Source organism: Girardinichthys multiradiatus, chromosome 24 (assembly GCF_021462225.1).
Source record: "Girardinichthys multiradiatus isolate DD_20200921_A chromosome 24, DD_fGirMul_XY1, whole genome shotgun sequence".
NCBI lineage: Eukaryota > Metazoa > Chordata > Actinopteri > Cyprinodontiformes > Goodeidae > Girardinichthys > Girardinichthys multiradiatus.
This window is the reverse complement of record NC_061816.1, coordinates 10,906,674-10,920,620: the sequence shown is the minus strand read 5'-3', so window position 1 is coordinate 10,920,620 and position 13,947 is coordinate 10,906,674. Positions and strand designations below refer to the sequence as shown.

Here is a 13,947-nt window from a genome sequence, read left to right as displayed (position 1 = left end):
AGCAGACTCAGTAGAGACACCCAGACGTCCCTAGACGCCTCCTCCAGCCCAAAGCATTCCCAGGCTAGCCGAGAGACATAGTCCCTTCAGCGTGTCCTAGGTCGTCCCCTAGGCCTCCTGCTGGTGGGACGTGCCTGGAACACCTCCCGAGGAAGGCGTCCAGGAGGCATCCGGTATAGATGCCCGAGCCACCTCAACTGGCTCCTCTCTGTGTGGAGGAGCAACGGCTCTACTCAGAGCACCTCCTGGATGGCTGGGCTCCTCGCCCTATCTCTGGTAGTGCCCAGCTACCCTATGGAGGAAGCTCATTTCAGCCGCTTGTATCTGGGATCTCGTTCTTTTGGTCATGACCCAAAGTTCATGGCCATAGGTGAGGGTAGGAACGTAGACAGACCGGTAAATCGAGAGCTTCGCTTTTTGGCTCAGCTCTCTCTTCACCACAACGGACTGGCACAGCGTCCCCATTACTGCGGCAGCCGCACCGATCCGTCTCTTGATCTCACGCTCCATTCTTCCCTCACTCGTGAACAAGACCCCGAGATAATTGAACTCCTCCACTTGAGGCAGGAACTCCCCTCCAACCTGAAGAGGACAAGCCACCCTTTTGCGGTCGAGAACCATGGCCTCGTACTTGGTGCAGCTGATTTTCATCCCTGCCGCTTCACACTTGGCTGCGAACCGCCCTAGTGCATGCTGTAGGTCTTGGCTAGAGGGGGCCAGCAGAACCACGTCAACTGCAAAAAGAATAGACAAAATTCATTGGTCCCCAAACCAGACCCCTTGACTGCGCCTAGAAATCCTGTACATGAAAGTTATGAACAGGACCGGTGACAAAGGGCAGCACCCTCCGGTCACACTTCGAGCGAAGGGGGATCACCACCCCAGTCTGCTAGTCCAGATGCACTGCCCAGACTGCCATGCAATGTTGAAGAGGCTTGTCAACCATGACAGCCCCATCCAGTTCCACATCCAGGAACTTGTGGTGCTCAGGGCGGATCTCATCCACCCCCGATGCCCTGCCACCGTAGAGCTTTTTAACCACCTTGGTGACTTCAGCCTGGGTGATGAAAGAGTCCAACCCCGAGTCCTCAGCCTTTGCATTCACCAGGGAATGCTTGACGGCAGGATGGAAGAGATCCTCGAAGTACTCCTTCCACCGCCCGATAATTTCCCCAATCAAGGTCAGCAGCTCCCCACCCACACTGTAAACAGTGTTGGCGAAACACTGCTCCCCCTCCTGAGGCACCGGACGGTTTGCCAGAATCGCTTCAAGGCCAACTGGTAGTGCTTCTCCATGGCCTCACCGAAATCCTGCAAGGCCGTTCTGAATATTTTATTCATTCGTTACCTAAGTCATGTTAAACCCCTAAGAAATATTGGTCATTTCAGATGCACTTCTGCATCATTTAAGATAATAAACCAATATTCCCAGTGGCAGTTCTCTGCTTCTGCATGGCAGCTATTTTGAGAGGGAATTTATCTAATTTAAGTTTTATTGAGAAGTGGAAAAACTGCCACGTGGTCATGGATAGTAAAATGTTATGATTTCATGATCATGTTAATGTTATGAATGTTATGCATTCATGATCAAATAATAAATGCGGTGGCCAAAAATAATCTTGTTACAGATCTGTATTTAACAAAAGGTCTGTCTGCATCTCCCCATCAGTGTAAAAGATGACATTCTTCACAAGAAAGATGAGTCACTTTTAAGCAATAATTACCCAGTTTTAAGCAATAATTTTATTACTTTCAGGGCGACATTCGAACATAATGTACTTTTGTTTTAATCACTTACACTGGTAGTCTACAATGGTATAATTAGCTGTTGGGGGATTCTTGTCCCTGCCCACCCTCCACCCCTCTTTTCCTGAGATAAACTCATGAAATGAGATAAATACCCACACACTCACAAGACGTATACACCGCTGCTAAATTGAGGGAAAAACAGACGTAAGGCAGCAGGAATTGAGTTCATGTTATTTATTAAAAATACTGTAGTGGGAAAATGTCTCTTTTGGAGTTAATTCAAGACAGTCAAGAGTTGTTGTTTCAGCTTCTGCGTGATGTGTCTGTATCTATCAGCCTGCTGACTCGACAAACACACCACAGTCAGAGCCACCAACCGATCTGGAGAAGAGGTTAGTGTCAGCCTCTCTATGGCAGTTCGTGTGACTTTTATAGGTGAAAAGCTTGACTTTTTATGTATTCTTTTTACATTTAGTTATTCACAGTTTCCTGTAGCTGAGTTTTGTGGTTTGAATAATGTGCCAAGATGACAGAACAGGATTTCCTAGCAGCAGGAACGATATGGGACTCCTTTGTTGTGTTTCACTCATAAGGATTAAAACATATGAGAACAATTCATTGTGTAATTCCTGCTGATTCTGCAGCACAAATGTGTCCGTGTCAAAACAAGATCTGGTCTGATTTCTCAGCTCAGCAGACCAGGAGGGGCAGTAGCGGACCTCTGGATTCAGTGTTGTTACTGATTAGCTGATATGACCTCTGTGACTGGCTAATTGAAATCTTACCTCATAAGTCGGTATTTCACCAGCATAGACGCGCGTTTGCTGGTTGACAGACGAATGAACAGGCAGATGAGCACAAAATCGACCTTTGTCTGCCATGTCTGCCTGCCTCTGCTGTGGCCGTCAACCTGCAAAAAGGACTAATGCTCATAAATCCACACAGACAAACATACAAGGTCAGTGTTGCATTTTTTTTCTACATGCATGTGCTGGCGAAGAGGCAGGCACGCTTTGTCTGGACATGGCTGGAAAAACCTCTGTTTAGGAATAAGGAAAGAGCTGGAAATAGTTGTAGAAAATCCATATGATCCACACAGTGAAATAAAGTTGTTCAAACAAAGCCAGAGAAAAAGGCGAGAAGTTTAAACGGCATACAGGAAGAAACTATCATGAATTTAAGACATTTTAGATGAGATTTTGAGAGCCAGCTTGAATATTTGCTGAATGTCAGGCTTCTCTGCTGGACTACGATCCCATCAGTGTTCTGGAATATCCTCTTCAAAGGTTCGTTTTATTCTGGCAGCATTTTAAATATTTAGACTGATCCAATTTGTCACCTCTTTTCCACACACTGCTATATTAAGCATGTTAGAAAACAGAGGTTAAGCTTGTGATGAGACTCTCCGCAAGATTTTGTGTTTCTTGATGAGATTTATACCAGATACAAGCAGTCAGAACACTGAGCCCGAACACAATTTATTTTAAATTTGAGTAAAATACCAGATTATAACAAAATGTATAACATCATCTATTTGCTTTTATTTAAAACAGGAAAACAAATGTATTATCAGCTCTCATTATGTTATTTGACATTTATCATTATTTATATTTTATCACCCAAACTTGAGTAAAAATACAAATGCCCACTAAAGTTTATAGTGAAGTTCTGCTCATCATGGAGCAATACTGGGGGTGTTAAAGCTATTGTCAACTATCTAACTGTAGTTTTATATAAAGTAACTTTAGTTTGGTGCTTAGTTTAGCAATAGGTGCTTTCCTATAATTTCCATGCCATGCCTGTGATAATGGCTACTGTAAACATTTACGAGCCTTCTTTCAGCCAGTTAACTGGCAGTATGCAGACATAGGAGCGGCAGATGGGGCGGTGTGGTGAACGTTATTGTCCACAAAGCTGGAGAAAACTGTGGTTACTCCAGGCATATTTAAGCATATTGATGTAATGTTTAGTGGAAGGAAAAAATTAAGTTGCAATAGATGGACAAGCAATGAGGATAACCACAGCCTTAAGAGGATTGTGAAGCAAATACCAAGTTTTGGCGGGGGATTCACAAGGCTGGACTGCAGCTGGAGTCAGAGCTTCAAGAGGCACAAAAAACAGTAATGGAACAATGAGTTTTCACTTTTTGAACTAGATTATTGAAACAAGTTATTTCTTAATGATATTTTAATTTATTGCATTCATCTGTATATCCTAATATTTACAAATTAAGTTGGAGCACATGTGCAAAGCTGCATTTACCTCTGTAGCTTGTGATCCCTTTTCTACGACATTTTTTCCTTCCACTCAACTTTTCATTTATATGACTGGGTATGCAGATATCAATGACTTTTTATAGCTTATCCACCTTGTGAAGGGTGTCAGTGACTGTAAGCAATCTACCCCATACTGTGTAAGGTAAGGTAAGTTTATGTATATATATCAAATGATAAAATCAAACAACAGAGGTAATTTAAAAAATAAAATAAAATAAAGAGAATAGAATGATGGACAAGAAAATGAAAGGAAAATTGAACTGAAAACTTAACTAATCATGCCTAGATGGCACAGTCAAGGGCCACTCTAAACAAATAAGTTTTTAATTTTGATTTAAACCAACTTAGGGTTTTGGTGCTTTTACAGTTTTCTGGGAGTTTATTCCAGATTAGTGGAGCATAAGAACTAAAAGTTGCTTCTCCATGTTTGGTTCTGGTTCTGGGTATGCAGAGTACATTTGAGCCAGAAGACCTGAGATGCCAGATTGTAACATTTCTCTTTTAAAACTCTTACTGATATAAATTGTTTTTGATGATGATTTAATTAATTGAGATCTCAAAACCATGCCTGGAGCAAACGGCCCCTGTTCAAACATATTACATGTTGAAAGATATGTTGCCGCTGAAGGGAGGGGTGGAAGAAAAGGGAGTGACGCGATCACACGGGGCATCTTGACAGGTGAGCAGCAGAAGCAGAACGGGAGAGTTTGCAAACAGATGAAGAGAGCGGAGTAAAAGCTGGCAATATCTGTTCTTCTATGAACAGATGAAGATGGTGAGGGAAAAGGTGGAGAGTGAGGATATGAGGGAAGGCAGTGTAAAGCAGCAGTATGGAAACAAGAGATTTGTCTCCATCACTGTGGAGGAGATGAAGACCTTCTACAGATGTATGAACTGCTGCCAGCTGCTGTACAGTAAGTTTATATGTAAGATACCTGTGATGAGTAAAAAGCTTTTGCTGTTGTTTGAAGCATAGGATTAAGATCAGATTTTCTCTGTGCAACTTACAATACAGGTCCTTCTCAAAATATTAGCATATTGTGATAAAGTTCATTATTTTCCATAATGTCATGATGAAAATTTAACATTCATATATTTTAGATTCTTGCACACTAACTGAAATATTTCAGGTTTTTTATTGTCTTAATACGGATGATTTTGGCATACAGCTCATGGAAACCCAAAATTCCTATCTCACAAAATTAGCATATTTCATCCGACCAATAAAAGAAAAGTGTTTTTAATACAAAAAACGTCAACCTTCAAATAATCATGTACAGTTATGCACTCAATACTTGGTCGGGAATCCTTTGGCAGAAATGACTGCTTCAATGCGGCGTGGCATGGAGGCAATCAGCCTGTGGCACTGCTGAGGTCTTATGGAGGCCCAGGATGCTTCGATAGTGGCCTTTAGCTCATCCAGAGTGTTGGGTCTTGAGTCTCTCAACGTTCTCTTCACAATATCCCACAGATTCTCTATGGGGTTCAGGTCAGGAAAGTTGGCAGGCCAATTGAGCACAGTGATACCATGGTCAGTAAACCATTTACCAGTGGTTTTGGCACTGTGAGCAGGTGCCAGGTCGTGCTGAAAAATGAAATCTTCATCTCCATAAAGCTTTTCAGCAGATGGAAGCATGAAGTGCTCCAAAATCTCCTGATAGCTAGCTGCATTGACCCTGCCCTTGATAAAACACAGTGGACCAACACCAGCAGCTGACACGGCACCCCAGACCATCACTGACTGTGGGTACTTGACACTGGACTTCTGGCATTTTGGCATTTCCTTCTCCCCAGTCTTCCTCCAGACTCTGGCACCTTGATATCCGAATGACATGCAGAATTTGCTTTCATCCGAAAAAAGTACTTTGGACCACTGAGCAACAGTCCAGTGCTGCTTCTCTGTAGCCCAGGTCAGGCGCTTCTGCCACTGTTTCTGGTTCAAAAGTGGCTTGACCTGGGGAATGCGGCACCTGTAGCCCATTTCCTGCACACGCCTGTGCACGGTGGCTCTGGATGTTTCTACTCCAGACTCAGTCCACTGCTTCCGCAGGTCCCCCAAGGTCTGGAATCGGCCCTTCTCCACAATCTTCCTCAGGGTCCGGTCATCTCTTCTCGTTGTGCAGCGTTTTATGCCACACTTTTTCCTTCCCACAGACTTCCCACTGAGGTGCCTTGATACAGCACTCTGGGAACAGCCTATTCGTTCAGAAATGTCTTTCTGTGTCTTACCCTCTTGCTTGAGGGTGTCAATAGTGGCCTTCTGGACAGCAGTCAGGTCAGCAGTCTTACTCATGATTGGGGTTTTGAGTGATGAACCAGGCTGGGAGTTTTAAAGGCCTCAGGAATCTTTTGCAGGTGTTTAGAGTTAACTCGTTGATTCAGATGATTAGGTTCATAGCTCGTTTAGAGACCCTTTTAATAATATGCTAATTTTGTGAGATAGGAATTTTGGGTTTTCATGAGCTGTATGCCAAAATCATCCGTATTAAGACAATAAAAGACCTGAAATATTTCAGTTAGTGTGCAATGAATCTAAAATATATGAATGTTAAATTTTCATCATGACATTATGGAAAATAATGAACTTTATCACAATATGCTAATATTTTGAGAAGGACCTGTATACAAATGAAAAGAGCAGCTTTTCAGGAAATGTTTCCTTTTCTTTTGTTCTTGTAAGCCACATGATGATTACATGGAATATCCTAATAATCACGCAAACAATTTTCTGACTTTTGAGGGGATTTTGGTCATACTTTTTTTACGTTTTCATTGTGCATGAAATGGTTGTATTTCTTATACGCCTGTGCATAATGTGCATTAATCAGAGTCTTATTTTAATATGTGATCCACTGAACTGTTTGCACCATCTGGAGCAAGTTTTGTGGATATTTTCTTTACTATGCAGACTCTTGTCATGTCCTCACATGACAGAGAAAATAGTTTATGGACCTTTGTCCAGTAAGGCAGCTATTGAGAACTTTGCCGTCCCTTCCTTGGGCGTTCATACCATTGCTGCTGATGTTTGTACTTTCTGCTAAAGTCACTCTCTGAACAAATATTTGAACTTCTATTTAGTTCATCCAAAGCTGTCGGGCCAGCTGTTTTTGTCTTCCTCTTCTAAAAACAACCTGAATTTGGATGTTTTAGAAACGGCGTGAGAAGGAATTTCAATCAGCACAATATGAAGCATGTAAATGTTGGTGTCTAATATCCTTATTTACTTAAGGTGGCACAGTAAAGGTTGCCATTGTTTCCTGGCAATCTTTGCATAAGACAGAAGAATAGGTGTGTTGTGTTTGCATTAGTAAAGGTTAGTGTTTGATCAAACGTCTTGACAATTAAGGGTATCTTTGAGAAAAGTAGAGCATGTACAGGTCTATTCTGGTATATTTCTGGGAGCTTTGGTCTGTATTTAGACATGATGGGATTATTTTTAGTAACAACTCTTGTGTGGCACACGCAAAGAGAGTGCTATGTTTCTGCTCTACATCATGTTGCTCAATATGTAAAACCTTGACACTGAAATACCTAGACATGCTGAAAACTGCATCAGTATGGGGACAAAAGCACATTTAGTGACTTTGAACGTGGCATGGTTGTTGGTGTCAGATGATCTGGTCTGAGTATTTCAGAAACCGTTTATCTGCTGGGATCTTCAAACAACCACCTCTGTGGTTAACAGAGAATTGTCTGGAAGTATCCAGTGAGCAGCAGTCGTGTTGATAAAAATTCTTTGTTGGGGTCATTGAGAAGAATGGGCAGACTGGTTTGAGATAATAGAAAGGCAATACTAACTCAAACACTTCTAACAACCGTGGTAGAAAACCATCTCTGAATGCACAACACCATCTTGTACCTTGAAGCTAATGGGCAATAGCAGGAGAAGACTGCACTGGGTCCCACTCTTGCCAGTTCAGAACTGGGACCGAAGCTACAGTGAGCACAGGCTTGCCATACTGGACAATAGCTTATTGGAAAAACACTGCCTGATCTGCAAAGACTGGGTTTCAAGGCAATATTCAGATGGAATGGTGAGAAATAAACAAGAAAGCATGGATCCCTTCAACCCCAACTGTTGAGGCCGGTGGTGGTGATATAATTGTGTTGGGGATGTTTTCTTGGCACACTTTGGGCCCCTTAGTACCAGTTGTTCAATGCAACTGCCTACTTGAGCATGACAATGTGTTCGCTGTACTCAAGTGGCCTCTGTGGTCACCAGATATCAATCCAATAGAGCACCATTGCAATTAAGTGGAACAGGAGATTTACATCATGGATGGGCAGCCGACAAATGTGGAGCAACTGTATGAATATGGACCAAAATCTCTGAAGAAAGTTTCAGACACCTTTTGAATCAATGTCAAAAAGATTTAAAGCAGTTCTGACTGCAAAAGGGGTTCAATCCTGTGCTAATAGCTTTATAAAATGTCCAGTGCTTTTTAATTGAAAGCCAGCAGTCTCCCTTGGAAGTTCTGGGTACCAGAGAGGAAAGTTTATGGTGTTACAAAAGATTGGAGAGGTACAGTGTGGTCCGTTGTAATGCTGTGTGGAGGATGTCTCTGGACTCTGGAGTATGTGAACCATTCAAGTCTGAGTCCATGCTTTTTGCAAAAGAAACTACAATATTGTCTGCCTCAGGTTATGGTGGGTAATCAGCTCTGGTATCTCAAGGTTTTATTGTCAAGTTAAGGGAAGGAAAAAAGTGATTTAATGGAGGATTGAGCAATGTTGGGTCAGTTGTTACTGGAATGCTTCTTTGGTGAAATGAACCAGTAGTTGATGCTGTCGCTTTAATGTTTTATCTATGTTTCTATGCTAGCATAACAAGGGTTTAGACTTGGGTCTCAAATTTCTTCTAAAAACATCAAGAACCACTGACATTACAGATATGGCCAAATGGTTTTAGACTGACAGAATTTGTTTTTTAAAGATTTTGAGTAAAAAAACAGTTCTGATAAACCCATCTCATCTTCATTCCTAAGCATCTTTGAAATAATGTTTGATTTGTCATCAAGTTTATGCAACATTCAATATTTACAATATCAACTTTTCTTTATGAGAATAATGCCATTTGCCCCAGCGTCCTGGACCAAATACTGACTGATGGTGGCCCATTTTTGCTGGATCAGTACTTGGAGACTATCAAATTATCATTATTCATAGCAGGGTTTAGAGGCAAAATTACAAGTGAGCAAGTCCTTTTGACAAGAGGGATCTCCAATCATGAAAGGTTTCAGGATGCTTATCTGTTAGTTCCATGAAATAGGACTCATAATACTGTTCGCCTTTTCATCTCTGGACAGTACATATTTAGATGTTCCAAACAGTCTGAAAGGGGCTTCATTGGAGGCTTCATCAACTCTCCTCCCAGTCCTCTGCAGTCCGATCCTGGTACCTGTTGAGGGATGTTGGTCTGTCCTTGATGTTTTTCTAGGACAGAAGTAGTTTCCTTGCTGCCATTATTCTTGCAATCATCTTGGTCTCACTGTGTGTACAGAAACTGTCACACCTGCTATTCCTGAGAAAGCTCTGCACTGGAGGCAACCCAATTCCTTTGCTGAATCCCAATTAAGAGAGGGTCATGACACTTGCTGGACTTTCTGAAGCTTTCTTTACAAAAACAGAACCCTCATTTTTTGATGACTCAATATAATATTGATTTGGGTGCTGTCTTACCATCAGCAATATTCTTGCCTTAAAACATTTTTTGACGCCAAGTGATGATGATAGCAAGTGTTTTCTTGGCAATAGCCGTGGTTAACAAAAGAAAAATTATTATTAAGCACCACTCCCTTTTAAATCTGCAGTTTGTAATTCAGTTCAAATGACAGAATCATAGCAGCTGCCATGTCTTGGGTTTATTTATTTAAATAACATTTCTGTTGGTCTCAGATTTTTGCTTGCAATGGAACCCAAGCTGTCTCCTCACTAGATCAGTTCAGCTTCAGGCCCAATACACTATGTCCAATTTCTGTTTTGGTGCAAGGTCGGTTTAACTGATTGGTGTCTCGGAATCCCTCAGTTCCTCGCCATAAAAGCTTAAGGCTCACAATGGGTATATGGCAACTTTTAGGAGGTATTTTTTAGATCATGTTAATTTCATTTCTGCATTATCCACATAATGTGCAGGAGGTGGCTTTAGAAAAACAAACTCCTGAGACCATCAAAGTCTCCTGATTTATAATGGTCAGCTGCGTTTTTTTGTGGCTTCCCGTGGCAATTCCCCCAAGTCCTCTATGCCTTCCCCTTTGGTGGAAATCCTTCCTCTTTATTGAGTTATCTTATGATTTTAACATTTGTTTCTCCTTTCTTAGAATTGTTATTTACTTTCTTTTATTTAAAGTGCTAAGTAAATAAAGTGGTCATTTACTTTAACTGTATAGCCCTTCATTCCTTTTTAGATTTTGTTAATATTACATTGTTGAATAATGCCCAGTATAATCCAATTAATTCATAAAGCAAATTTAAAAACAATAAATGGCTGAACAAAATGCTGTACATTTAGAGAATAAGAAAAAATGGTAAACAAAGTGTGTCAAATCTAAGGTCACAGTCCGATTTCACTCCCAGATTGGTAGCAGTGGATTTCAAATATGGAGTCAGACCCAGGATTTACATAGTGGATGTCACAAGGGCCACTTAGGCAAAATGTTTTGACCTCCTTCTATTTATCATTGAAATTCGGAAAATTCAGGGCCATCCAAGCTTTGATTTCATTTAGGCAAGGATGAACAGAGTGAGCAACATGTTTTTCAAATTAATGTTGACTTGACAATCACCAGCATAACCATAAAATGAAACTCAAAAACATTTCATCAAAATGAAACTCAAGGGCAGTACATACAGAAAGAAAATAAAGGGGTCTTAGTATAGACCCTTGAGGCACCCCACAACCAATAAACACTATAGACTACACAAACTTATTTATGCTGACATAAAAAGTTTGGTCAGCCAGGTAAGACAAGTATGCAACTTTAATACCAACACAGTGCTCAAGACAAGAAATAAAAATGCCATATTCCACTGTGTCAAAGGCAGCCATAAGCTCTAAAAGCACAAGGACAACATATTTACCAGCATCAGTGGCTAAACGTATATATCATTAAAATAAAACTTCATCTGACAGATAGCTTTGTATAATGAGATCCATCTGATTTTTTATTTTAGTTTAAGTTAATCAAATTCACAATAAATGAATACGGTTGCAAAATCAAGAGGAAATAAAATGCCGATATTAGATCTAAAGTTACTTCCCCAAAGATTTTCATTATATGGGTGTGCACACTTTTGCATCCAATTTACTACAGCTGTGTTATTTTTTTACATTTCCCCCTAGCAGTTTTTGTGGTTGAATTGCACGGGGGACATGCCACATTATATGTGGAAAAGGTGTAAAAATTGTGTTGTCGTATCTTGTTTTATTATGTCACAGAACCTGGCATTTTAACAGCATTGTATACACCAACAAGACAGAAATTAGGGATGGAAATGTCTTTTTGCAGCTGTATTAGAATATTATTCCAGAGATCTGCTTGCAGAATACACCTTACAAAGATATGTGTAATGAGCAAGATGTTGAAAGAGGATACTGGTCGTTTGCTTTATTAGGTTCTACAAGAGCAAGCAGGATTATGTACTTTCCACACAGTTATATTGGATCGCAAAGAAGGCAGTGGATTATAAAACAATAAAAATAGAATTACTTTGACTGGTGACTAAATATTGATTGTTGGGGTGTAATGTTTTTTGTATATTAGAGTTGGCTTTTTAAAGACGGCCTTTCTGACAGTAGAAGTATTGATATTGGTGGATTCAGGCTGATTGCTGTCAATTTAATGTGAATTTTGAAGGAGGCAAAGTTATACGTTTGCTCACAGGGAAACAGAAAATTGGCTTAATGACTTCCTGCTAACAAATCTCTTCATCTGCAAACTATGATCTGTAAAGCTGGTGAGAAAGTTTGGTCTTGTAGTTGGTTTTACAGGGCTTGCTTTGTCAAATACATAAATAATAAAATATGTTGTACCAACTTCAGTAGAGCCATTTGGGTTTCCTACTTTAGTTGCATTTAGTTTCCTACTTTAGTCATTTCTGAATCGGTGTCTTCCTGTTTACACTCCAACAGGCCAATAGTGTTTGATCATGGAGCGGAAGAGGTCAGCAGTGTTTCTACTTTAGGACACAGAAGTTTTCTAAAACTAAAACGTCAGCTGGAAGCTGCTCTGCCTCCTGTCTGCATCATATCCCTTTTAATAAATAGGTTTCTCTAGCAGTCTGCTTCACATCCTATGAAAACAGACACACAGGTGCACATTTCACTCTCACTAATATATAGTCAAATTCAATAAACTAGAATATCTTACAAATGAGCACCTTGAATATGTTCCAATTTATTGAATTTAATTGTATTTATTTACTTGTAATTTTGAGGCTTTGCATTTATTATATTAATTGCTGTCAATACTTTGACTTTTGGGACAAAACATTTTGAAGGATTTGCAGTTAATGAAGGAAATGTATTTCTATGGCCATCAAACTACCAGGTATCTACTGTACCTTGAGTTTTAACGGCAAAGGACGATATGCTCCCTTAGGTAAATAACAGTCCATCCACACCTTAATTCACATTTACCTGGAGGATTCATAATTTTATCACCAGAGGATCAAGGCTGCCATGGATTTTTTTGGAAGTCTAAAGCTGCTTCTCAAATAAAACACCAATAACCCAATGATGAAATTATATGATCTCATGCCCTGCTATGCAAACACTCTGTCTGTGCTAATGAAGGTTCACTCACCCCGGAATACCAGGTGCTTGAAACTGAAAAGGAAAGTGATGACATGACCTACTTTGTGGTTTTTTACACTAAATATTATCTGGCCACTTGGGAGCACTCATAGAGTATTTAACATTCATTCCCAGAGGGTCAGATGATCCTTAACTATGGAAAACAAAAAAACGAGACTGTATCATGGGTCAGAGGATCATCAAAAGCGTCACACTTACTTCAAAGATGTGACATGGCTTGATGTTCCGCAAAATCTCCTCAATTTCAATTCTAGATCTCTGTGAAAGGCACTTTTAAATAATATAGCATCCATGTCACAATAGTAAACAGTGTGGCAGCACCTTTAAGTTGCTCAGTTGTAAGTCTAAGAGGCTGCATTTAGGACACCGAACATCAGTCTCCATAATATTAAAATTATGTGAATGAGAGCACCGTTATTGGCATCTTGGTTGTATTAACTTACAATATATAGTGCAGTGAAGAAGTATTTGCTTCTCACCGATTCCTCCGGTTTTTACTATTTGTCTCATCTAAACGTCTTAGATAAAACTAATTTTAATGTCAAACATAAGAGTTAGTATAAAACACTTTTCAATTGGTGATTTTATTAAGGGAGAAAAGTTCTTCAACTAACCAAACCCAATAGTTGGTTCTGACAGTCTTGGTGGGAACAACTGCCATTAATAGTTTGAGATAACTGGCAGTGAGTCTTTTAAATCAGGAATATTTTCCTATTCCTCTTTGAAGAATTGTTTTAATTCAGCCACATTGGAGGGTTTTTGGCCATGAAAGGTATTCCAAAGCATCTAAATTGGATTTTGAATTAAAAACTGAACTATGCTTACAAGTTGGACACTACATTCAATCCAAAAGTCTTAAAAAGCCCTCCTGGCTCCAGACACCTAACTCCTAAAATCGTGTATTTGCTGGATGATTGTATAACTGCCAGCAACGGTTAGGGAAACTTGGAGAGAGGAGTTTGGTATGGAATTGCCTGAATCTATGTGAGATCAGTGCTCGTCTAAAACCCACTATTGCTCAGTTAACAGTAGACACCAACTTATACAATTTATGGTTGTATGTTGTTTACATTATTTTAAAATTAGGTTGCATAAGATCTAGTCCTATGT

At 40.1% G+C, this 13,947-nt stretch overlaps 1 protein-coding gene across 2 annotated transcripts in view; it reads left to right on the top strand.

Moving 5' to 3' along the window:
* mcf2la (mcf.2 cell line derived transforming sequence-like a) overlaps window positions 1-13,947 on the top strand; it is a 63,845-nt gene that overhangs the window by 8,539 nt on the left and 41,359 nt on the right. Inside the window, exon 1 of one of the 2 annotated variants that reach the window (XM_047355396.1) lies at window positions 2,568-2,707. The exons of the other annotated variant lie outside the window; for it this stretch is intronic. Coding sequence (XP_047211352.1) covers window positions 2,629-2,707 — 79 coding nt within the window. The 5' untranslated portion in view covers window positions 2,568-2,628. Of the gene's footprint in view, window positions 1-2,567; window positions 2,708-13,947 lie in introns of those variants that run through there. 2 annotated transcript variants of the gene reach the window in all.